A 26,093-nucleotide genomic window follows, 5' to 3' on the forward strand; every position below is an offset into this window, starting at 1 on the left:
GGTGTTTTGCCATGGGTGTCAGGTACCCTGGAACTGGAGTCACAGACAGTTGAAACTGCCATGTGGGTGCTGGGAATTGAACCGGCGTCCTCTGGAAGAGCAGCTGGTACTTTGAACTGCTGAGCCACCTCTGCAGCCCGTGGTCTATACTTACCACAGCTCTGTTCTATACAGATGAGTCTCAGATACAGAAATACAAATACAGAGTCCGTCTCCGGGGAAATGCTCAGTACAGAATCGAGGTTCCATTTGAAATTCTAAATGTTAGAAACTGGAAAACAAAGCATAGCTTTCCCCCGCCCCCTTTCTGTTATTACTAGTTAAATTATATATGTTTCAGTGATGACAACTACCCAGGAAACACTTTTTCATCTCCCATCTCAATAACAGAAAAGGTTTCTACAATCTTCCTGAAAGCAGTGAGATAGAATTGATTTTTTTTTTTTAACTTCCACTTAACTGGCCTTACTGCGAAGGTATTCCCTGTAGTTTCTAATGAACATGAAATTGGCGCAGAAAAAAATAGGATTTTGTATTAGTGGTGAGAAAACTCAAATTCAATAAGGTTATTTACTGCCTATCACAGACCGTGGGGGATGTAAGGACATCACCCAAATGAGGAAGATAATACTTTTCATTTCCCATGCAAAGAAACAGAGATATAACTAAAAGAAACATGGCTAATAAGGATGTGATGGATCACAAGTTTAGACAATCGGATCTGTAACCCCATAATGACTATATGATATTATCTTAAGAGGTAACAAAGTTAGAAAGCTATTTGTTTTCTTAGTGTTTCCCATATCTGATTTCATTAGTCCTTGGGATCTCTGTTTTTATATCAAATCTTAGAATTTTTGTCAGTTTTTAAAATCTTGTACTAACCTTATCAGGTCCTATATTCCTTCCTGCCTTTAGTTTTTTGTACTTCTGTTGCTGTTTTGAGCTAGAATGTCTTATAACTCACATTGGCCTTGAACTTGCTTTGTAGCTGAGGTTGACCTTGAACTCCTGCTTCCTACCTCTACTTTCTAAGTGCTGGGATCACAACCGTGTTCTACCATAACCAGTTTCCTGTCTTTAGTTTTATACCACAAGCTTAAAATTCTTTGAAGGGCAAGAGCATCCTCATTAAATAGAAAAGTTGTGAGGTCCGTTCCCCCCCCTCCTCCCCCCGTATCTTACTGAGTGTTGGAATTGTGTGTACCTCTTTGTACACACAATTAAATGATCTAGTAAGGGGCTGGAGAGATGGCTCAGAGGTTAAGAACATTGACTGCTCTTCCAGAGGTCCTGAGTTCAATTCCCAGCACCCACATGGTAGCTCACAACCATCTGTAATGAGATCTGGCGCCCTCTTCTGGCCTGCAGGCAGGCAGGCAGGCAGGCAGGCAGGCAGGCAGGCAGAACACTGTACACAAAATAAATCTTTTAAAAAAAAAAAAAAAAAGATCTAGTAAAGCTAGGTATGGTGGGAGGCAGAGACAGGAGGATCTCTGAGGCATTTGAGGCCAGCCTGGTCTACAGAGTTCAGTGCCAGGACTATAGACAGACCCTGTCATAACCCCACTCCCCCAAATCTAATAAATGTAACTGCTTCATACAGTTATGCTGGATACAGTTCAGCCAGGTGATGCCAAACATTCTAAAGAGGTACCTGGAGTTCTCTAGCATCCCGTGTGGTAAATAATGCAGTTTAAGAATATGCATTTTGCCGGGCGGTGGTGGCACACGCCTTTAATCCCAGCACTCGGGAGGCAGAGCCAGGCGGATCTCTGTGAGTTCGAGGCCAGCCTGGGCTACCAAGTGAGCTCCAGGAAAGGCGCAAAGCTATGCGGAGAAACCATGTCTCGAGAAAACAAAACAAAACAAAAACAAAACAAAACAAAAAAAAAAACGCATTTTGAGCTGGAGAGATGTCTCAACAGCTAAGAGCACTGGCTGCTCCTGCAGAGGACCCTGGTCTGAATTGCAGCACCCACAGAGGCTAACAGCTGTCTGTAACTCCAGTTCCAGGGCATCTTACACCCTCTTCTGGCCTCCTTCAGCACTTGTACGTACATGATACACAAATGTGCACTAAGGTGCACACACCCACGTACTTTTTTAATGTAAATACATATTTTAACATGTCATTTTATGTAATACATAAAACAATCATTCTGTTAATGGTTTTTTGTGTTTTTTTTTTTTTTTGGTTTTTCAAGATAGGGTTTCTCTGTGTAGTTTTGGTGCCTGTCCTGGCTCTCATTCTGTAGACCAGGCTGGCCTTGAACTCACAGAGATCTGTGTGGCTCTGCCTCCTGAGTGCTGGGATTAAAGGTGTGCGCCACCGCTGCCTAGCAATGGTTCATTTCTTAGGCTTCTGTAGCCTTTGTTCTAAAATGATGATTTCCTCTAGATGGTAGAGATTGGACATGATAATGTCTACCGAGAAAGAGATCTAGCACACTTGTGTGTCTCTGTCAGGAAGTATGGGTAATCATAGTGCCTATTAGTGTTAAATTTGTTGTGGCTTTATATATAAATTGAAAAATGTAAAGTTTTAGGTCTTGTATTTCTCTGGTAGGAAAAATATATTTGGATTAGGTCTGGTAGGTGTGACTTCAGCATTTGCACTAAATTTAATCAGGAACCTCTGTGTGGTCCTATTTATGCTTTGTATCTTAACATCAGTAATTGTGATCAGACCTTGACCCCAGGGCTGCCTTTTCCTAGGAAATGTTGGCCACTTTCATTCTCTCAGGTTCATTTAGTCAACTGGAAATGCTGCTCCGTGAATCACATGTTAGAGCGATGTGGAAGCACAGAAGCAGACTAGCCTGCATCCTGTTGGGCGTGCAGGAGTAGAGTGACCAGATGGAGGCAGAATTCTCACCTCCTGGCATCACTGTAACAGGATTCTCTTGTGTTGAGCTTCTCACTTAAGAATTTCTTCTCTAGACTCAACCTTAAGAAAAATAAAATTCAGATGAACGGAGTTGTCTAAAGGATGTATTTTAGCAGTGCTAAAGCCAAAATATGGCCTGCTGCTTAGAATACCTTCAAACACCGCTCTGTAAGCGCAGGCGAGCTGGTTTACTTGGTCTTGTTTCTGGCGAGCATGGAGGGTACAGTTGGCACTTAACATTTTTGTATCTGTACATTATAATTGGGAAGAGTTGTTTATATGACACTTATGTATTTGCACCAGTAGATTTACATTGAAAGAGTGAGTTCTTTTCATTCTAAAATATATTTTGCTGTTTTTGGAATATGTAAGTGCATCTTGTTGGTAACTTGGAAATTTTCTTCTGTGTGCTCTATAAGGAAATGTTAGTGTACAGTCTGTTCCAGGATCTGTTGCTGTAGGTGGAGACCAAGAGAATGTGAATGATGCTGTGCTGAGAGTTGGTTCTTCTGAGGTCCCTGAATGTTAAGCTGTGTGTGTTTCTTTCATCGTTTTAAAAGGGCATTCTTCCCAAATATTCTTGCACTAGAATAAAGTATTTATCTCCTTAAAGATTTATCAGAGGCTTTGGATGAAGATGCAGACCCCACAAAATCTGCACTGTCTGCAGTTGCGTCTTTGGCCGCTGCATGGCCACAGTTACACCAGGGTATGTGTGGGCTTTTTTTTTTTTTTTTTGGTTTGGCATTTTATTTTAATTTATTAAGGTACATTTACATTGCTGAGTATTCATTGTTTATTTTCTAAATGACTGTTTTATTTTTAACAATATAGGCTGCAGTTTGAAAAGCTTGGATCTTGATAGCTGCACTCTTTCTGAAATCCTCAGACTGCACATCTTAGCTTCAGGCGCTGATGTGACATCAGCAAATGCAAAGTACCGATATCAGAAACGAGGAGGATTCGATGCTACAGACGATGCCTGCATGGAGCTTCGATTGAGCAATCCCAGTCTGGTGAAAAAACTGTCCAGCACGTCTGTGTATGATTTGACACCAGGTAAACTCAAGATGGAATTTTTCTAATCTGCTTCCTTCTTGCCCATCTCTTTTATCCAGAAAACTAACAAGCCAACAAGAAACCCCAGAGGATAAATCAGTCATTAAAGAAAAGTCCATTTTATTGTTAGGATAATTTGGTTGATTTGGTTTGTTTCATTTTGAGGCAGGATCTCACTATGTAGCCCTGGAACTCACTATGGTAGACCAAGCTGGCTTTGAACTCACAAAGATGGGCCTGTCTCTGCCTCCCAAATGCTGGCCACCACATCTGCTACTCCTTGTTCTTTACTAGGCATCTTGTTATTGAGTTACAAATTAAAAACTGTTAAATGCTGTTCCCCTCTTCCTCATTGATAACACAGAAATTATCCATTTTGGCAGGAGAAAAAATGAAGATTCTTCATGCTCTCTGTGGGAAGCTCCTGACCCTAGTTTCTACCAGGGATTTCATTGAGGATTACGTGGATGTATTACGGCAGGCCAAGCAGGAGTTCCGAGAGCTCAAGGCAGAACAACACCGCAAAGAACGAGAAGCCGCGGCCGCTAGGTAAGCGGTGCTCGCTGGCTCTCGCTGGCTGGCGCTCTTGTGTTGGCACAGCACTGGCTTGTGCTGATGTGGGGTGTTTCTCCAGAGCGTGGGGGTGGGTTTCCCCAGCGTGGTTTGAAATAGCATTGGGAGCACTGTCTGTAAAGACAGGATGCTTTGGGAAAAGTGTCTTTGTCAGGTGGACTGTACCTTTTGTTTGACTTTCAGAATCCGTAGACGGAAGGAAGAAAAACTTAAGGAACAAGAACAGAAAATGAAAGAGAAACAAGAGAAGCTGAAGGAGGGGGAGCAGCGGAGGTCAGCGCCAGACCTCGGGTATGGCTGGAGTTTCACTCCTGTGGCTTTGTTTGTTTACTTAGATACATAAAGAGTAAATAAACCAGACACCTGACACGCTGAGGCGCTTTCAGCGTTTAGAAAATTAATTTTCTATAATTATATTAAAAAGCTTATGAAATTTATGTATAGACTCTTATCAAGTATACATGGGTTAATTTTTAGCCTAATTTTTGAGAATATAAGAACTCATTTTTTTCTCCTTTTTTTAAATTTTATTTATTTATTTATTTTTCAAGACAGGGTTTCTCTGTGTAGCCCTGGCTGTCTTAGAACTCACTCTATAGACCAGGCTGGCATAAAACTCAGATCCGCCTGCCTCTCCCTCTTGAGTGCTGGGAAAGACGTGCACCACCACTACCCGGCACCTTTCTCTTTAATTAATGTTGTAAATGATAATTTTCTAGAAGTTATATCTCTTGCCTAAATGATTCATTTCTTTCTCCCCTCCACAGCCACCAGCAACATAGGTACACACTTATTTCACAGTCCTGAGCCTTACAGAGGAATGGGATTATATTCAAAGGTTGATTTCTGCCATCCTTGGTAAATACCAAGATAGCCTCAAACATTAATCCCCTGCTTCTGCTTCCCAAGTATTAAGAATATAGGCATATGCCACCACACCTATTCCTAACAGTACTGGTAAATTGTAAAAAGTAACAAGGTAGCGTTTATCATGTGCTAAAAGTGTAAACAAAGAAGTCCACACCTTCTGCATCTCTACAGAATATTACCTAGCCATAGTCGGAAAGACAGTTCTGTTGTCTACTACAATACAGGTGAACTTTGAAAACATTTGTGCTAAATTAAATAATATAGAAAGTGAGTATGTCGTGCTGGGGACGGTGGGGAAAAGGATGGGAAATGACTGTTAATGAATATGAGGTTTTTCTGTCAGAATAATTAAAATATTATAGAATTAGTGTTGGCGATTGCTCGGTGTCTTAATCACTGTTCTGTTGCTGTGAGGAGACGCCATGACCAAGGTAACTCTTAGAAAAGCAAGTGTTGAAGCTTCCAGTTTCAAGGGTTAACTCTCATCATCATGGTGGGAAGCAGGCAGGCACGGTGCTCGAACGGTAGCTGAGAGAAAGACTGACTAGGCTGCTCTTTTGAAACCTAGCAGCCTACCCACAATGCCACACCACCTAATCTTTGCCTCAACAGTCTCGGACTAGGGACTAGACATTGAAATACGTGAGCCTATGGGGGCCATTCTCGTTCCCACCACCACAGGCTCTCTTGTAATGTGCTAAAAACACCACTAAGTTGTACCTTTGAGATGATGGTTTTTCTTTTTTATAAAAAGAGATTATTTTGGCTCTTTAAAACTGGTCTTTCTTCATAGCCCTAGCTTGCACCTCTGTGCCCAGTTTAAATGGTGGAATTCACTCTAACGGAATCACAACAGGTTCTGCTCATTCCACCCACTCACTGGAGCTGGTGTGGTGCTGCTTCCCCTGGTGTTTGTCTCTCTCATTTCCCTGCTCGGAGCCATGGTCACCACCTAGCCATCCCCTGAGCATAGATCCACACCATCCACTTTGTCAGCCAGATCGCCGTCAACATGCTCCTAGTCTCCTTTCCCGTCTCTAAACTCACTGTGGAGAGTACCCCAGCAGCACCTGGTACTCAGTACCATCTGTAACTCCAGTCCCTGGGATCCAAGCCCTCTTCCGGCCTCCACAGGCACCAGGAGCATGCATGGTGCACATGTACACACACAGGCAAAACACATCCACATGCACATACATACATGCAGGCAAAACGCATAGACATGAAATAGATAAACTCTTCACTCTGCCCACTGCTCTAGGGCCAAGCATATCCATACCCTTCCACATCTTGAGTCACTCCTCCTGCACTTTCTCGAGAGTCTAAACTCATTCCTTTTCCTTTCAGGGAGGAAGGACGGGAAGATTTTGACACTAGTACTGAGAGCAAAGAAACAGAGCGGAAAGACCTGGACCCTGATGTGGTTACTGAGGATGAGGATGACCCCGGGTCCCAGAAGAGGAGCAGAAGAGGTATTGGTCAGATCATTTACGGAAGGATTGTCTGTTTCTCGGCTAGGTCTTGATTCAGCTATATTCAGGCCAGCCTTAAACTATGTAGCCAGAATTGACCTTGAATTCCTGATTTTCAGGCTTCTCTCTCTGAGTTTTAGGTATATGCTACTTGAATATCTGTGTGGTGTCTTAACCATCTGCCTTACAGCTCATGATGAGTTGTAAAAATGACCAATTTGTTATAAAATGATGTTGCGGAAAACATTGCTGTATCTTCATCAAGACAGGGTCTCACTATATAGTATAACCCAGACTTGCCTGGAACTTTCTTTTTTTTTCCCCCCAAGTCAAGGTTTCTCTATGTAGTCCTGGTCATCCTGGAATTTGCCTCAGGCTGGCCTCAGACTCAGAGATTCACCTGCCTCTACCTGCCAAGTGCTAGGATTGAACCACTATGCCTATCATAGATCAGTGTTTCCTAACTTCAAATGTTATTTGAGAGGTTGGTGGCAGTTTGAGACAGGGTCTCACTTTGTAGCCCTGACTGGCTTGGAACTCACTGTGTAGACCAGGCTAGCCTCTCCTATCTCTGCCTTCTGAGTAACTTCCAATTTTAGTTAGCAAGTTTTATTGAACCTGGTTTTACTAGTTTTTACTTTATAATGTATTAAAGCAGTGTACAAGCCTACACACAAAGATCTCTCATTGTGTCTTTACACAACTTAATCTGCATGCCCAAGAGGAGGAGATCTAGTGTGTCCTATTCTTAGCACCCAGATTCTGGTCAGTTAAGGCCCCAGCTTCAAATACAGCCACTGTAAGAGCCTGAGCCTCAGTCTGTGGATCTGAGAAACACGGTTCAGTCCATAACACAGTAAATTGTGGTTAGCTCTGTGTCTCGTATTTCCTTCCTTCCTTCCTTCCTCCCCCCCCCCCCCCTTCTTGTTGTTTCAAGACAGGGTATCCCTGTATGTATCCCTGGCTGTCCTGGAACTTATTCTGTAGACCAGACTGGCCTCAAATACAAAGATTCAATCTGCCTCTGTCTCCTAAATTGCTGTTACCACAGCCCAGCATGTCTTGTATTTGTTTAGTGAAAATGTAAAATATAATGAAACTGAATATGATGGCAGAGTCCTTTAAGAGCTCAAGGTAGGTGGATCTCTGTGAGCTCCAGGCCAGCCAGGTCTGTATAACGGGACCCTCTCTCAAACAATAACAGCAACAAAATCCAAAGAAACAAAATAAATAAGATCTAATGATCCATTTTATTTCAACACAGGGAAAGCGGGACAAAATGGAGTTAAGCAGTGTGTGAAGCAGGAAGAGATGAGCTGCTGTATAAAGCAGGAGCCTCTTCCTGCTGACGCAGAGGAGGCCGTGAGACAGGAGCAGCAGCAGAAAGAGAAAGAACTCCTCGGCAAGATCCAGAGTGCCATCGCCTGTACCAATATCTTCCCTTTGGGGCGAGACCGCATGTACAGGCGATACTGGATTTTCCCTTCTATTCCTGGTTTGTTCATAGAAGAGGATTTTTCAGGTCTCACTGAAGACATGCTGTTGCCTAGACCTTCATCATTTCATAATAGTGCACAGTCTCGTGATCCTCAGGTGTCTGTTAAAACTGAAGAGCCCTTCATGTCTGAATCTACCTCCAGCCTTGACCAAGGTCCATTCGACGATTCTGTACTGCTGCCAAAACCAGTGCGTAAGCCAAATCGGTGGTGCTTTTACAGCTCTCCGGAGCAGCTGGAGCAGCTCATTGACGCTCTCAACTCCAGGGGGCACAGAGAAAGTGCCCTAAAGGACACCCTGCTGCAGGAGAAGAGCAGGATATGTGCGCAGCTGGCCCACTTTTCTGAAGATAAATTCCACTTTTCAGGTAAATTCTTGTTTGTTTATTGTTTTGGAATCAGGTTCTCCTTGCATATCTCAGGCTGTCCTGGAACTCACTGTAGACCAGGCTAGCCTTGAAACCACGGAGATCTGTCTGCCTCTGCCTCCCAAGTGCTGGGAATGCCGCCATGCCCAGCTTTCACATAAAACTTCAAAGAACCATCGTGGTATTTTTTTTTCCTTTTTCTCTTCCTATATTCCTAATCATTGAGGATTAAATCTATATCAAGCTGTTACATATAGGTTAAAATATGTTAGGTTTCATTTTGACCTGGTTTTTTTAGTTTGCAAATTATACTGTGGGCATAGAGTTCTTTGTACAGACAAGGTTGCACAAAATGTCTTTATGTCACTTGGATCATGAGGAACCATCTACAGTGTAAGCAGGTCTTTCTCATTCCTTGTCCATGGACGGACTGCTTGTATTATTCAACTTTGCATTATTGTAACAAAACAACTTGAGGGAAGGCAACCCAGGTGTAAAATTACTTGGTCATGTAATAACTTTAATACTCCAGAAACTGCTAATTTGTTTCCCAAAGCAGCTACACATTTATTTTCCCACTCATGGTGTATGAAGATTGTAGTTTCTCTACTTGCTTGTAAACTAACGTTCTATTTCAGCCATCCTAAGGGGTGTGAAGCCTCACTGGGGAGGATCCATTTGTATATTTTCCTTTAAAGAAATGTCTGCAAATATTTGCCCATTTTGCTCAGTAAATGGATTATCTTTTTGTGTGTTGGATGTCTTTATTGTAAGAGTTCTTTGTATGTTCTGGATACAATGTGATGACTAGTTTCATGTCCACCTGATACAAATTAGAATCATCGTGAAAGAAAAAGTCTTGCCTCCATGGGATTGGCCTGTGGGGAAGTCTGTAGGGCTTCTTGGTTGATAATTGACATAGGAGGGACCATCTCACTGCAGGAAGTGCCATGCCTAGGCAGCTGGTCCTGGAGGGTATAAAAAAAACAGGTTAAGCAAATCAAGAGGAGCAAGCCAACAAGCAGCAGTCTTCCGTGGCTTCTGCTTCAGTTCCTGCCTCCAGGTTCCTGACCTGATAGTTATAAGCTGAAATAACCCCTTTCCGCCCCAAGCTGCTGTTGGCCCTGGTGTTGATCACTGCAACAGAAACCCTTCCCCAGATTTATGGGTGTTGCTATTGAGGATTTGTGGTGCTTTCTTGTCGATTTTCTCAAAATCATGTCATGTCTTTTTTTTTTTTTTACGGAGAAAGTCTTAATATAAGAGATATTTGATGGTTATTTCAGACAAACCTCAAGCTGATAGCAAGCCTATTTCTTCTCGGGGACGATCTTCCAATGCATGGGACACATCACAGATGTCTGCAGAGAGACAGCTGGAGCTGCGCCTCCGAGACTTTCTCTTGGATATTGAAGACAGAATCTATCAAGGGACATTAGGAGCAATCAAGGTTTGCGCCTCCTGATGTTTATAGCTTAGCTAGTATGTGTAAATATTTCTAAATGTTTTATATTTTCATCAGATGTTGAAATATATAAGGATATTTTCTTCCTTAACTAACTCCTGCCTTCTCTGCTTAGTCAGGTCAGTTGGTTGTCTCCCAACTAATGGGGCCTCATACAAACCGGGCGGTGACTCCAGGGAAGTGCATCTCCAGCTGCTGGTCTAACACTGTAGCCTGGATTGCCTGGAACTCTCCATCCGCGTGCTGGAATTACAGGCTCTCACCATCATGCCTGTTACATAAGCTCTGTTCATGTCTTAACCATCGTTTACTGTGGGGCTGGGAATACGGCTCAGCTAATCAGAGCACTGGCTGTTTGGTCTTCCAGAGGACCTGGGTTCAATTAGTGGTGGCTCCCAGCCTTCCGTGACTCCACTCCCAGAGGACCTAACTCTCTCCTGGTCACCATGGCCATTGGACATTTAAGTGGTGCATACACTAATACACAGATGAAACACTTAAATTTAAATTTTAAAAAATTGTTTATAGTTAAGCATGGTGACACATGCCTTTAATCCCAGCACTTGGGAGGCTGAGGCAGGTGAATCTCTATGAGTTTGAGGCCAGCCAGGTCTACAAAGTGAGCTTCGGGACAAGCCAGAGCAACATGGGGAACGCCTGTTTGAAAAAAAAAAAAAAATTCATTATAAAGTTGTGTATGGTGGCTCATAGCTGTAATCCCAGCACTTTAGAGGTTGAAGCAGGGGGATCACCATGAATTCAAAGCCAGATTGGGCCTCTCTCTGTCTCTCTGTCTCTCTCTCTCACACACACACACACATTATGATTTTTTAAAATAGACTAAAGTATTAAAGCTTTCATCTATGAATTATATAAATTTCATTTCGTAATTTGTGACCTTTTTTATTATTATTTTGGTTTTGAGTTCATTGTTATAACCGTAGCTCCCCTGCTAGTCCTCCTGCCTCAGCCTCCTGAGTGCAGTAACCGTGTTTTCTAAGACGCCTTCTGATTCATCTGTTCTAGAATGTACATGAATTAATCTTACCATATAAGGAATACCTCTGAGGAGTCATGTGTTCCCATAATTCAGAGTTAATAAATGTGGGTTTCGTTACAGGTTACAGATCGACACATCTGGAGATCAGCCTTAGAAAGTGGACGATATGAGCTGTTAAGTGAGGAAAACAAAGAGAATGGAGTAATTAAAACTGTGGATGAAGATGTAGAGGAGATGGAAATTGAACAAGCAAGGGTCATAGTGAGAGACAGGTACAAAGGCTTCTCTGAAGTAATTGTCAGTTCCTGCCTGCCCTGTAGTCTGGGTTTTTAGGAAATGTTTACTTTCATTCTGTTACTACTGTTTGGGGCAGGCGTCCACATGTGTGAAGAGCAGGAGTCCACACGTGTGGAGAGCAGGAGTCCACACGTGTGGAGAGCAGGAGTCCACACGTGTGGAGAGCAGGCGTCCACACGTGTGGAGAGCAGGAGTCCACACGTGTGGAGAGCAGGCGTCCACACGTGTGGAGAGCAGGAGTCCACACGTGTGGAGAGCAGGCGTCCACACGTGTGGAGAGCAGGAGTCCACATGTGTGGAGAGCAGGCATTCACATGTGTGGAGAGCAGGAGTCAGTGTCGCCATCCTTCACTAAGGCTGGGCCTCTCCTGAGTCTCGAGTTCACTAATCCAGCCAGGCTGGCCGGGCAGTGAGCTGCAGGCCACCTGTCCACTGCCGCCATGTCTTCCTTTCCATGTGGGCCCTGCAGACCTGAACTCCTGCTTGCGTGGCAGGTGAAAGTGCGTGTCTGCAGTGCCAGCCTGGTAACCTGCGTTTGTACCCCAGAACCATTCCAGACAATCCCAGTCCCCTGTGTGGAGACAGAAGTGGGTACAGAAGAACTGGCCAGAAACTCACAGACAGTACACAGTACACCCAGGGCAGAAAACAACCAGAGGGAGAAGTGCCTATCACAAGTTAGCCTCTGACTTCTTCTGTATGTCTACCGTTGTTTGGTTTTGCTCTTTTGTGGGGCCCACCACCCACCTCCCAAATAAATAAGCACGGAGGCTTATTCTTAATTACAAATGCCCAACCTTAGCTTGGCTTGTTTCTTGCCACCTTTTCTTTAACTTTCTTTTGTCTCTGGGCTTTTACCTTTCTCTATTTTTGTATACCTTTCTTTCTTATTCTGTGGCTGGCTGTGTAGCTTTGTGGCTGGCCTCTGGAGTCCTCCTCCTCTTCTCCTCCCAGATTTCTCCTATATATTCTCTCTGCCTGCCAGCCCCGCCTATCCTTTCTCCTGCCTTGCTGTTGGCCATTCAGTTCTTTATTAGACCATCAGGTGTTTTAGACAGGCACAGTAACACAGCTCCACAGAGTTAAACAAATGCAACATAAACAAAAGTAACACACCTTAAAATACTATTCCACTACAGTGTGCCACCACCGCCCGGCACTTGTAGCTACATCAAGAGATGGCCTCCTTCCTAAGGACTTGGATGAAGATTGCCATGTTTAGTGTTGTCCCACACCTAAATGACAGTTGATTAGTCTAATGTGACCTCTCTCCATTGTGGCCAGTGGGAGCCTTTCCCTAGGGACTGACAAACATCTCTTATTGTTTGTCTTTGGGTTTTTTTTAGTTTAGTTTTGTTTTGTTTTGTTTTTTGTTTATTTGATTTTTGTTTTTTTGTTTGTTTTTTCTCCAGACAGGGTTTCTCTGTGTATCTTTGTGCCTTTCCTAGAACTCATTCTGTAGCCCAGGCTGTCCTTGAACTCACAAAGATCCACCTGCCTCTGCCTCCTGAGTGCTGGGATTAAAGATGTGCGCCACCACCACCAGGCTATTGTTTGTTATTTAATAAAATTCTACAACAGAGAATACTCACACACGCATACAAACTCAATGAGTGAGTAAGTTCTGAGGTGGGCTAGGATGTAGCTCAATTGTGGAATACTTGCCTAGCATACCTGAGATGCTCAACTTGCTCTCCAGAAATAAATACACACACACACACACACACACACTTTAAAAATAAGTGCAGCCAGGCAGTGGTGACACACACCTTTAATCCCAGCACTCCGGGAGGCAGAGCCAGGTGGATCTCTGAGTTTGAGGCCAGCCTTGGCTACAAAGTGAGTTTCAGGACAGCCTGGGCTGTTACACAGAGAAGCCCTGTGTCAGAAAACCAAACAAACAGAAAGTACTCTAGAAGTTTTCTGTGGGGAAACTGATGTGCAGAGGCTTTGTGAGTGATGGTTCTACACCAAGGAGATGGAAGTCTGGAGGTTGACATCTCCTGAGGAAGGGAAGTTACAAGGGTCTTGCCCAGTAGCTGAAGCAGGGCAATAATGACAGACTGCCCAAGATCCACAGGCTAGATAGAGGTCTGCCGCCCTCAGCTCTGGACATTTTCCCCAGAAGCCTTCCCTCCTTGACTGGGTGCCCTTCTGTCCTCAATGAACCTCGGCTATTCCTTCACCCAAGTGCTGTGGTGGGAGCGCACGCACACGCACACACACATACACACACACACACACACACACACACACACATACACACACACACATGCACACAGTCAACTTTGCAAGAGTAAGTAGGTCCAAGTTTCAGCATAACTTTTTTTATTTTCATTGTAGACTTTTGGGGGTTAAAACAGAAACTCCAAGTACAGTCTCAACCAACAGCAGTACACCACAGTCGGTGAGCAGTGTGGTTCATTATCTGGCCATGGCCCTCTTCCAGATAGAGCAGGGCATCGAACGGCGTTTCCTCAAAGCTCCGCTTGGTGAGTATCTTATTCCGGAATACTAGTTACATTTCAGTTATCAGAGATTGATTACCTCACTGGAACTTTATGGGCTGACATAATGAAAGTGATAGGCTTCACAGAATGAGCTTGAAATTGTTTCTGATTTTTAAAAGATGAGCTTTTCAGGTAAGATGTATTTTCAGTAATGCATAGGTCCTGCTTCCTGGCTTATTCTAAGCATTGTTCTAGTGAATGCTTTTTAAAAACTAATTCTTTTTGTGTGATGTTTCAAAAATACTGTCAAACTCTATTTTTAAGTGACTTAAATTTTTTGTTACTGATTTAAATCTTCATCACTTGAAGATTTGTTTTAAAAATATTTATTACCCAAGAAATGTTAAGTTAGAAATATAAAGTGTTAGAACTGTAGATGATGATTTGTTCTACCATTTGTGTGTGTGTGTGTGTGTGTGTGTGTGTGTGTGTGTGTGTGTGTGTGTGTGTGTGGTGGGGATTGTACCCAGGACTTTATGCCTGCTAGGCATCTATCACTGAGCTACAGTTTGTAGTTAGAATGAAAGAAATAATACTACTGAAGAAGTTATAGCTGACATCACATTGGTAGAAACCTCTGGGTAGTTCTACTAGAAGTTAAATAAAGCGCATCACGTTGACAGTGTGGTTGTTAAGGCCTCTCTCTCACCTTTAGCCCCATCGTCCTGGCACGTTTGGGTTTGCTGGCTTTGGTCCTGAGGGTTGAGTGTAGGGGGCACACGTTAGCCAAACACTGCCATTGAGCTGTGTCTCCAGCCCTCCTCTTAATCCGTTCTAAGACGGGGTCTCACTAAGTTGCCTGGCATGATCCTGAACTCTTCTGTAGCCCAGGCAGGCCTTGAACTTGTTCCTCCTGCCTTAGGTGCCCTGCCAGCTGGTGTTAGAGGCCTGTACCATCAGACCAAAAGTTCCTCCTCTTCCTTTGAATTGGCTTAACAAAAAGAAAGCTCAGGCACTGCCCCAGTGTATCCAGATCACTTGCAAGATAATGGACTCTCACTGAACTGCTGGTTATTGGTAGATTCAGGAGAGCTAGAATAATGGCCTTCAGCTGTGTGCCCGCCAGACTCCAGTGGGTTGTGGGAATCCAGTGGTCACACAAATGTCCCGAGTTAGAAGAAATGGGTCACAAAGCCAAACCAAAAGTCATGAGCCTGGGAAAGAAACTGGTGGAGGGGAGAGGTGTTGATGGGGACGGGAGGAAATTAAGGGGGGTTGGGAGGGGAGCAGGAACACAGCCTGGTGGGACAGTGTTTGCTTAGCCTGTGCTCAGAACGTAGACAGTGGAGTCGTGGCTGAGGTTTCAGAGGGAGGCAAAGATTCTCTTGACACTTGGCATAGTGGTTGTTTGTGGTATTGTGGACTAAACGTGTGTGTGCTGATGAACTGACACTGAAGAGTCACGTGATCTGTAAGAGACCAGCGCCACTGAGGTAAAAATGTCTCCGTATCAGGCGGCCAGTAGGGAAGTATTTCCTCAGGTCAGCACACAGAGGCTGTGTCCAGATAAGCTGTATCAAGCTGGCAGCAGAACGTGGCAGTGTGTAGAAGGTGCTGGTTTTGAAGACTTGAGGGAGTCTTGGAGAGGCGCTGAGGCCTAGCAGTTCAGAGTCCCTGGGGAGGCCTAGCCTCAGCTGCAGGGGAGACCCCAGATATTGGAGATGCCAGGCCAGGGCATGTCCATCAAGGACAACAGCAGGCATGGAGTTGAACTTGTCCTGTGAAAGTGGAGAACAGGAGAATAATCTCCCTGCTTACCCTGGAGATCCCCACCCATTGTCTGTAAGTCCTTGTATCCCATAAAGGTTTGGTCACTCCCTGAACTAAGATAGAGATGAAAGAGAAGCTCCCAATCTTCTTGAGGCTAGCCTTGAAAACCTCCAAGAAAAAAAGCTGCTTGTAATTTCAAAGGTGAAAAAAAGAAAAAAAAAATAATCCCAGCACTTGGGAGGCAGAGGCAGGTGGATCTCTCTATGAGTTCGAGGCCAGCTTGGGCTACCAAGTGAGTTCCAGGAAAAGCGCAAAGCTACACAGAGAAACCCTGTCTCGAAAAACCAAAAAAAAAAAAAAAAAAAATTCAAAGGTGGACTTTGAATTCACAAGCAATCAACTAGTTGTTTAGCCTGTGTTTCCATCTGTACCTTTTAGTAAAGGTCAAGGAAAAGGTCAGCTGGTGGTTAGGTGAGGGCCACAGTGATCCTTAGGCCCGTTTACAGATAGCCATTTCAGGACTTATATTTCATCCTAAGAGATAAAAGAAACCAGTTTAATTTGAGATGTTTGACAGGGTATCTTCTATGTAGCTTTGCGCCTTTCCTGGAACTCGCTTGGTAGCCCAGGCTAGCCTCTAACTCAGAGATCTGCCTCCCGAGTGCTGGGATTAAAGGCATGCGCCACCACCGCCCGGCTTAATTTGAGATCTTAAGTAAATGAAGCTCAAAAGCTGAGCACTAGTTCAGTGGCAGAGAGTGTGCCTGTAATCCCAGCATGTGGGAGGAAGAAGCAAGTGGTTTTGGAGTTCAAAGCTAGCCTGGGCTGAGAGGAATACAGGGAATTTGGAAGAGAGAAAGGAGGTTCCATTCTGTGAATGTCTGAGAAAGAATACACACTATATTCTTCTAATATTTCAGCATAGGAAATTAGTCGTACAAGTTTTTCCAGTTTAACTTCAGCGGTTTGTTGTTGTTGTTGTTGTTGTTGTTGTTATTTTGGTTTCTTCGCTGTCTAGACTTACATTAGTTTCTTAAAGCAGAAAATCTCACCAGACATGGGATCACACATCCGTGATCTTAGCTGTTACTGCATCCTGCTTGCCCTGGGTCCTAGAACCCCACACATAGACACAGATACAAGGAAGCTGGGGTCCAGTGGGTGTGCTACCCCTGATGGAGAGCACCTTCCACCCCCAGCAGTCAAGAGCCTCACCTGCTTATGAGGTACAGCTGGCGGGGGGGGGGGGGGGGGGGGGGGGGGTTGCGAGTAGCTAGTCTCCGTAGGAATTCTCTAGTCCAGCAGCCTCAGGCTGGAAACATTTGGAGGCGGGCCCTCAGTTACTAGTACATATTCACCCTCCCACCGGGACTCCCAAGGAATGCTTGGCCATTGTTAGCCTTACCTGTGGGGCGGAGGCACTGGAGTCCTTGGTATGGTCATGCTCATGTCAACAATACACATTCACTCGGCTTTCTCCTTCCCTACAACTATTCTGGAGGCTGAGGCAGGAGAATCACAAATTCCAAACCAGTCTGGGCTCTCAGAATAATTTTTTAGGTGGTGGTTCTGGAAATACAGGGTCTTGCTGTATATTCTGAACTGGACTTGAACTCGTAGCAGTCTGTTGCCTCAGCCTCCCAAGTACACTGCACACCTGCCATTCAAAATAAAATTTAAAATAGGGACCAGAGGCTGGCACAGCAGGTACGACATTGCAGTGCCAGCCCATCGACCTGCGTTTGGTCCTCAGAGCCCTCAAGGTAGAAGGAGAGAGGGAGGCTGGGCATTAAGCAGGCAGAGGTAAGAGGGTCTCTGAGTCCAGGCAGCCTGGAGTACATAGTGAGCTCCGGGCCAGCCAGGGCTGGGATGTAGCTCAGTGATGGAGTGCTTGCCTGGTACGTGTGAGTGAGGCTCTGGGCTCGAATCTCCAGCACCAAAAAGGAGAGAGAGTGAGAGAGCGCACACCCGTTCGATTGTGGTGAATTGCACTGATAAAAATAGGCTTATGGGCTTTTTATTTTTTAATTTGGGGGAGAGAATCATGTTCAATAATTGTCGTAGATGAGATGATGTGGGAATTATTTGTTTAGGTTGGTAATTCCATCATAATGTCATGCTTATGGTTAAATCCTTAAGCTATAATAGAAACTGTCAACTAACTTTGTCAATTTGAAATTAGGTAACACAGAGATTAATAAAGATCAAAAGGGAGCTAGAAAAAGAAAGAGCACGAAAAAGAGAGAGGACGGTCAATCTAGTGTGAGAGATGGTAAATTTTCAACTTTTTACCGAAATCGTTGTCTTATAAGAACCTTTCTCTATGAGCACTAACATACATCCTTAGTTCTGAAGGAGAACCGTGAAGTTAATATTGGAAGGGAATGGGCTTGGAGACTTACAAAGCCACTGCCATCTTGCAGTTGCCTCGGCATCCTACACTTGGGCTGATCAAGCTTGTTTTGTGGGTGTGCCTGTGCGTGCACATGCATGCTGTGGTACGGGGAGATGTTCCAGGGGTCCCCGGGATGGAGGTTGGGTATCAAGCTTGGCGGCAAGTGCCTCTCTCTGCCCACTGAGCCATCTTGCCAGCCCCTCATAGCTCTTTTAAGTTGATGTGTGCAAAGTACATCTTCGTATACTCAGCTCTGGGTCCAAAGAACCAACAATGGAACTTCTGTTTACTTGTTTCACATAAAATATTCACAGCATGTTTTTCTCCTACTAACATCAAGAGAACTATAGGGAATCTTGGAATAAAAGCACTTTTGCTAGCAATTTTTGAGCTTATCCAGACCAGCAAAATGGAAGAAACAAGTCACACTGCCCTTGACAGGTGTGCAGCCTGGAGAACAAACGAGGTGGAATTGGCTTGTTGAAGCTGGTGAAGGAAGCAAGTTTGTGTGCAACTCTGACCCGGCACTTGGAGTGGGGGCCCCCTACGATATGTAGGGATTGGAGACCCCATCTCCACGAAGGGGTGGGGATGGGCTGGAGGAGATAGTTTGGATCTCTGGCACTCATGTAAAAATAGGAGCGTGGTGTGGGCCAGTAATCCCAGTGCTAACCTGGCATAACTGATCTCAGTCTTGCTGTGTAGGCAAAAATGACAGAACTTCTGACTTACTTCTGCTGCCTAGAACTGGGATTGATCCACACTAAGCCAGGAGTGGTGGTTCATGCCTGAATCCCAGCATTTAGGAGGCTGGGTTGAGAAGATCCTAAATTTGAGGCCAGCCTGAGCTACCTTATCTTAAAAAAAAAAAAAAAAAATAGTAGCCAGCTGGCGGTGGTGGTGGTGGTGCATGCCTTTAATCCCAGCACTCAGGAGGCAGAGGCAGAGGCAGGCAGATATCTGTGAGTTTGAGGCCAGCCTGGGCTACAGAGTGAGTTCCAGGACAGGCAGAGCTGTAGCACAGAGAACCCTGTCTCTAAAAACAAGCAAAGTTTCACCAGCCCATGAACTAAAATCACTGCTACTGCTTCCCAAGACTGTAAGGACTCCTCAAGTGACCTGTCTTCCACTCTAACATGTTGGCCATTCTTCAACCTTATTTCTTGCCATTGCCAAATAAGGATTGGTGTCCAGATTTGTCCGGAAAGATTTCTTCCCGATCTCTTCACCAGCGGTGCTTGCTGGGCCTTCCTTGGAGGTGTTGCCGTTCATGCCAGAGCTTCCCCTGAAGCCTTTTAACAGAGTCAAGACAGAAACAGAGTGAGGGGTGGAGGAAAAGCCAGTGTGTGTTAGTAGATTACACACCCCAAAGGTAGAGATGAGCTCACATAGGAATGCAGAATTCAGCTAGTTTATATACTGTCTACAAAAGGTTCCTTGGGGTGTGAACTACTTTGGGCTTAGAGTAGTTTGGTAGTGTGCATGAAGTCCATGGTCTGGTCTCCAGCAACACTAGATAAGGGGAAGAGGAAGATGGGAAAATACTGCCCTTAGTACCCACTTGATTTTCTCTAGTTTTAAAGGGTCGTTAAGAGTCATTTGATTCTCCTGGCAGTGGTGATGACACCAGCCTTTAAGCCCAGCACTTGGAAGGCAGAAGCAAGTGAATTCTAGGACAGCTGGGACAGCCAGAGCTGTTACACAGAGAAAAACCCTGTCTTGAAAACCCAAAAAAGAGTCATCTATTCATTTTTTCCCTCTTCTCCCACTGAGTTACTAATTTCGGTTAACACTTGGAAGTGCTCACTAGCTCTTGTTTCTCTGTTGTTTTACACTGGGAATCAAACCCAAGACTTGATGCCTGGTGGACACATGGTCTACCACAGAACCACACACTCACTTCCTGATCTGCTGTTTTAAGTGAGCAGAGTAAATGTCAGTCAGTCTGTGACGGAAAAATAAGAAAGAACTCGAGTGGGAAGGTTTCTGAGAAAGGAATACCTGATTTAAACTCTTACCTAAAATGTATTAAGTAGTTTTTCATCTTTTATGTAGTTCTGATATTTGAGTTCTTTATTAGTTTCATTCTGCTAGTTTTTACAATACTTTATTTCCACAATAAAGCCGTGCAGGTTTTTGGTTGGGTGGTGCATGGATGTGTATTGTTGGAGTGGAAAACCCAGGACTGCAATGCAAAGCAGGCATTCTACTTTGAGCTCCTCACTCAGACACTTGGGGATTTGGTTTTTCTTGATGTTCGGTTTTGTTTGTTTTAATTAGTGTTACTGTGGGGGAGGGTGCACTCACACATGTGCACCACAGCATGGTAGGAAAGTCAGAGGACACTGCATTGTTCTTCCTTCCTGCTTAGCTCATCAGGCTGGCGTGGCAAGCACATTTACCATTGTGCTATCTTGCTGGCCTGGGTTTTCTTTTTTGTTTTGTCTTTCCAGACAGGGTTTCTCTGTGTGCCTGTCCTGGATCTCGCTCTGTAGCCCAGGCTGGCCTTGAACTCACAGAGATCCACCTGGCTCTGCCTCCCGAGTGCTGGGATTAAAATAAAGGTGTGTGCCACCACTGCCTGGCTACTGGCCTGGATTTTCATTGTTTTGTTTCTTTGGTTGGTAGCCTGGTTGGTTTACACTGGGAGCATGTTTTGTTTTGTTTTGTTTTGTTTTGTTTTGAGGTAGGGCAAAGTATGTTGCCCAGGCTGGCCTATAAGTGAACCTCTTGCCTCTTACTGTGGTAAACTTTCCAAGGTATACTACGCAGTGGTGTTTAGTTACATTAATTCTCAGGGACACACTGAGCCAGCACCCTTGACCTAATTTCAGAACATGTACCATCAGCTCCAAAGAAACCTCATGTGCTTGATATTGAAATTAGAAAACAGTCAATCATTCTTCTGGCAATGAGAAACTAACATACTTGATCCAAAGAAAGAGTAACTTATTTTATTTAACCAGTTTTAAATTAGATCAAAATTCGATACAAAGACTAGATTGGGAACAGATTGCCTAAATTCTTTTCTCTTTTAACTATTAAAGTCCTCAAGCCTTCAGTTTGTGGATTTAAGTTACCCCTTATGATCTTTAATGTAACATTAGGTGTGGGCAGTTTGGGGGTGAACAGCCTCGTTCTCTTGTGATCCACACTGACCCGGAAGTCATTGCATAGTCCAGGCTGGCTTAAGAATCACAGCAGTTCTCTGGCCTTGGTCTCCCAAGTGCTGGGATTACATGGAATTCTATCTAATTTTCAATATTAAGCATAGTCTTTTTGACAAACATAAGAAAGAACATGAAATTAAAACTGTTTAAACTGCCAAGCAACGTAGTTCTAGGAGACATTGATGGTCGCCCAGGAACTTAATCACTTTCCCTGTCATTTAAGATGGCAGTGACATCGGGCGCTCTTATAAGACTGTCCTGGACCGTTGGAGAGAGTCTCTCCTTTCCTCTGCTAGCCTGTCCCAAGTCTTCCTTCATCTGTCAACCTTGGATCGAAGTGTGATGTGGTCGAAATCTATACTGAACGCACGTTGCAAGATCTGCCGGAAAAAGGGAGACGCTGAAAACATGGTGCTCTGTGATGGCTGTGATCGAGGGCACCACACCTACTGCGTCCGACCAAAGCTTAAGGTAGTTGATCTTCTTCTGTTACCACCTTGGAGTGGAGATCTTGACCGGGTAATAATGGCTGTTTCTGTGGTTTGTTCAGACCGTTCCTGAAGGAGATTGGTTTTGTCCAGAATGTCGGCCAAAGCAGCGTTCCAGGAGACTTTCCTCTAGGCAGAGACCGTCCTTGGAAAGTGATGAAGAGATGGAAGAGAGTATGGAAGAGGAGGACGACATCGATGATGATGATGACGATGATGAAGAGGAGGGCCAAAGTGAGGAGGAAGAATATGAGGTAGAACAAGACGAAGAGTACTCTGAAGAAGAGGAGGAACTCAGGTGAGTCCAGTTTGCAGGGTGATGGTCGTCTAGCCTGTAACTCTCAGACCCACACAGAATAGTTGGGGCCATAACTGTTCTAGAGCTAACCTGTCTGAAACTTCCCACGCTTTTCCTGCATTATAACTGTTTCGGAACATTTCCCAGGTGGTAATCTAAGCAGTCCACATTGTTGTGTCTGTGTGCTCTTGTCCCGTTACCATTAGCAACTCCTCGGAGACTTTGCAAGCTGCCACTCAAGGCACTACATGGGTTTGAAAACCTGACATTTCCTGCTGTGGTAACACTGGGTTAGTCTCCCCTTAAACAGTCTTACACTGTAGCTCATGCTAGCCTCAAACTTGAAGTAATCCTGCCTTCGCCTCCTAAGTGCTCAGATTACCGAAGTGTACCATCCAACCCAGTTAGACCTTTTCTTTCAGGACTGAAATGAAGGCTGTCATTCCTGCTACATAGATTGATCTAGTAGGCAGATATTAAAACTGGACACTTATATCCACTGGTTCTCTGTCGGTAGGCCTAGACAGAGTCACAAAGAGAGGAAGTCATTGGATTCTTTGTTCTCTTTCTCAGCTCCCCCTCCATTTTAAATATCTGCCAACCTCATGGGATCAAGAGACCGAGTGTGGCAGGGTGCCCAAGAACTGTCCGGTACAAGCAGACCACTGTCGGGGCTAGTAATAGAGCAGCCACCCCCTTTTTTGTTGGGATTGAGATCTTTTCTCCTTTGTTCTTTGAGAACTCCATGCATGCGTATGTGTTCCCTTCCCTGAAGCCCCTCCCCTGCCTCTGCCACTTCTCCTCCCCATTATGTATTGGTTTTGGTTTTTGAGAGTGCCAGCTAGCAGACGCCATCTACCATGTAAGGCCTTTGAAGGCAATATCGTATTAAGTGTAACAATAAGGAATCTGGGGAGCCTGGCAAGGTGGGTGGCTTCATCAGTAAACTGGGGGCTCTGCAAGTGTGAGGACCCAAGTTTGGATCCCCAACACCCACATAAAGCAGGCTGTGGCAGCACACACCTGTAACCTCAGCCCTGGGATTGGGGTGTGGAGAAAGGAAGATCCCAGAGGCTTGCTGGCTAGCCAGCCTCGTCTAATTAGCCGGCTCCAGCTTTAGTGAGAGACCCTGACTCAAAACGTAAAGAGGACCAGAAGACCCAGTGTTGACCTGGCCTCCATGTCTGTGTAAGTCTAGCACACCTGAACTACATATGCACATACGCACTACATATACACACACGCACTACATATATATACATGCACTACATATACACACACGCACTACATATACACACATGCACTACATATATACACACACGCACTACATATATACACACGCACTACATATACACACATGCACTACATATATACACACACACACAAATCCATTGGTCAGTAATTCTGGAAAATTCTTGTAAATGTCCCGGGTTAAATAGAAGTCTGTAGAGAGAGGAGTAAAATCTAGCTTTGTGTTTCCAGTCCGAACCAGAAGGTAATAAAGAGGTTCTGACTTGGTCTCCATGAACCACAGGTGGAGGCTCCTCGGCACAGCCATTGGCAGAGGCGCCCGTTGCCTGTGTGGATGGTGACGGCATGGGGGGGAACACTGCAAGTTTAGTCCTCTCTCCTGCGGTCAAGGTGTGGCCTGGGCCATGCCTGAGGGTCTTGTCAGTTTATCACAATTCAGAATTGATTTTCATGATGCTGCCCTAGTTACCTAGAAAATAAATGTCCTCCATTGTTTCAGGGAAACACGGCAAAGTACGGTTTAGATTTCCATGAGAGTTTGTCTCTAAACGTAAGAACTGACGATAGGATAAGGTTCAGTCATTCGAGAGTAATTTAGTACAAGTACTATCTGTTACCGTTGTTCTGTACAATAACTGTGTGTTCTAACAATATTTATAGCCCACCCAAACGAGGAAGACCACAAGTTAGATTGCCGATTAAAACGAGAGGGAGACTTAGCTCTTCTTTCTCAAGCCGCAGCCAGCGACAGGACCCTGGAAGGTACCCTTCAAGGAGTCAGCAGAGCACACCCAAAACCACTGCGTCTAAGACTGCCACCGGCAGGAGCCTGAGGAAGATCAGATCTGCTCCTCCTACAGAAGCGCGCTCTTTAAGGATTGCTAGTCGGTCCACCCGCCACAGTCCTGGTGCGCTGCAAGCAGACGTGTTTGTGGAACTGCTGAGTCCTCGTGGAAAACGCAGGGTGCGCAAGAGTGCTGACATCACCCCGGAACACAGCCCCAGCTTCTCCAACTTCAGAGTCAGCACGGCCAGGTCAGGCGGACAGTTGACACCTTTACCTGCGGCCACAGGCCATTCTCTGCAGGACAGTGACTCCAAGAGAAGGGGCAGGAAGAGACAGTCTACAGGTATGACGTCCAGCCATACACTTCCTTACCCAAGACAGCTGAGTCTGGTCACCTTTTCAAAGCTGTTCCTATGACACACACAGCATCCTGATCATTCTCCAGTGATCAGGCCGCCACTGCTGGGTAGAGTCAAAGCACGCCAGTGGTCTCTGCTGGCCTGGGGCATTTTACGTGAGTGCCTGCGGTCAGACTGAGACCCTCAGGTTTGCAGGGCACACGCTTGACCAGAGAGCTGTCCCATTAGCCCTTAGGAGTTCATAAAAACAAAACATACATAGTGCCTGCTGAGGGCAGAGCCTTGGATCCCCTGGGACTGAAATTACAGGCGGTTGTGAGCCACCTGATACGGGTGTCCTAGGATTCCTCGAGGGGAGTGGTGAAGTTTTTTTGGTTGGTTGGTTTTGGTTTTTTTGATTCCTTGAGGGGAGTGGTGAAGTATTGTTTGGTTGGTTTTGGTTTCTTGAGACAGGGTTTCTTTATTTAGCTCTGGCTATCCTAGTACTCACTTTGTAGACCAGGCTGTCCTCGAACTCACAGAGATCCGCCTGCCTCTGCCTCCCGAGTGCTGGGATTAGAGATGTGCGCCACCATGCTGTCCCTCTTTATCTTCAGTGTAGTCCAAGACCTAAAACAGTTTATAGCCCAGGTTGGCCTTGGATTGCATGAGGCGTGTCCACCACATCCAGATTACTAATTCCTTATGATTTTATCCCATTTCCTCTTTGTAGTAACAAAATTTTTAAAGTTTTTATAATTTTAGTTTATGTGTGAGGGGTGTTTTGGCTACATGTATGTCTGTGTACCCCATGTATGCATGGTGACAGAGGAAGCCAGAAGAGAAAGCATCAGATCTCCTGGACTCAGTGTGGCTGATTGGTCTCCTGGAAGAATGGCTAGTGTTTTTACCCTTGAATGTCTCCCACCAGAAGGTCTGGGGTGGTTGTTTTTAAAGTAGTTACGTAGTTGCATTGTGGAATTGAATACACATGCCTGAATCAGGGAGTTCATTGGTGGGAGGCTGGTGTATGGGGCCGGTGTGTAGAATATGTTTTCAGAGCCATCAGATTATGTTTTGGGGAGAGAAGTTGGAAATGACTTTGCACCAAAGAGATACAGTATAACTTTTATCCTTTTGTCACTTTGAACTAGAAAATATTTGGGGAACTCACTTCTTTTAATAGGAAAGAGCCTGGTATGGTAATGTACACATTTTATCCCAGCACACATGAGACAGAGGCAGATGGATCTCTCTCTCCTTTAGGGCCAGCAGCCTCTTCTACAGGTGGAGTTCAAGCCAGCCAGAGATACATAGTGACACTGTCTCCAAAGTGAACAAACTAAAAACCTCTATATAGAATGCTCCACAAAATGTTGTCATCCTTGTGCAGTATTTATGCTGCCGAAGTGACTACTGATGTTTTTATTCTACAAATTTTCAGAAGAGGGGCTGGTGGGAGGGCTCAGTGAGAAAGGTGCTTGTTGACTAGCTGGCAACCTAATTCAATCCCGAGAACCACGTGTGAGCGAACAGCCAACATTGTTCTCTGGCCTCCACACGCCCACTGCACGGCAGGGGAGGGGCACACGCACGTGCACACGCACGCGCACACATGCGAACACACACATAATAAGTGAATATGATAGATGTAAC

The 26,093-nt window shown here is 44.9% G+C and overlaps 1 protein-coding gene across 7 annotated transcripts in view; it reads left to right on the forward strand.

The window, feature by feature from the left end:
• Baz1a (bromodomain adjacent to zinc finger domain 1A) overlaps positions 1 to 26,093 on the forward strand; it is a 119,245-nt gene that overhangs the window by 87,702 nt on the left and 5,450 nt on the right. For 2 of the 7 annotated variants that reach the window (XM_076550652.1, XM_076550657.1), the window contains 13 exons: positions 3,504 to 3,599; positions 3,725 to 3,949; positions 4,333 to 4,498; positions 4,706 to 4,813; positions 6,740 to 6,864; positions 8,129 to 8,728; positions 10,015 to 10,178; positions 11,314 to 11,465; positions 13,834 to 13,982; positions 17,893 to 17,982; positions 21,499 to 21,746; positions 21,826 to 22,061; positions 23,973 to 24,442. In XM_076550652.1, coding sequence (XP_076406767.1) covers positions 3,504 to 3,599; positions 3,725 to 3,949; positions 4,333 to 4,498; positions 4,706 to 4,813; positions 6,740 to 6,864; positions 8,129 to 8,728; positions 10,015 to 10,178; positions 11,314 to 11,465; positions 13,834 to 13,982; positions 17,893 to 17,982; positions 21,499 to 21,746; positions 21,826 to 22,061; positions 23,973 to 24,442 — 2,829 coding nt within the window. The remainder of the gene's footprint in view (positions 1 to 3,503; positions 3,600 to 3,724; positions 3,950 to 4,332; positions 4,499 to 4,705; positions 4,814 to 6,739; positions 6,865 to 8,128; positions 8,729 to 10,014; positions 10,179 to 11,313; positions 11,466 to 13,833; positions 13,983 to 17,892; positions 17,983 to 21,498; positions 21,747 to 21,825; positions 22,062 to 23,972; positions 24,443 to 26,093) is intronic. The other 5 variants (XM_076550655.1, XM_076550654.1, XM_076550656.1 and 2 more) reach the window with 3 other exon arrangements.

Source organism: Peromyscus maniculatus, chromosome 14, assembly GCF_049852395.1.
Source record: "Peromyscus maniculatus bairdii isolate BWxNUB_F1_BW_parent chromosome 14, HU_Pman_BW_mat_3.1, whole genome shotgun sequence".
NCBI classification, from domain to species: domain Eukaryota; kingdom Metazoa; phylum Chordata; class Mammalia; order Rodentia; family Cricetidae; genus Peromyscus; species Peromyscus maniculatus.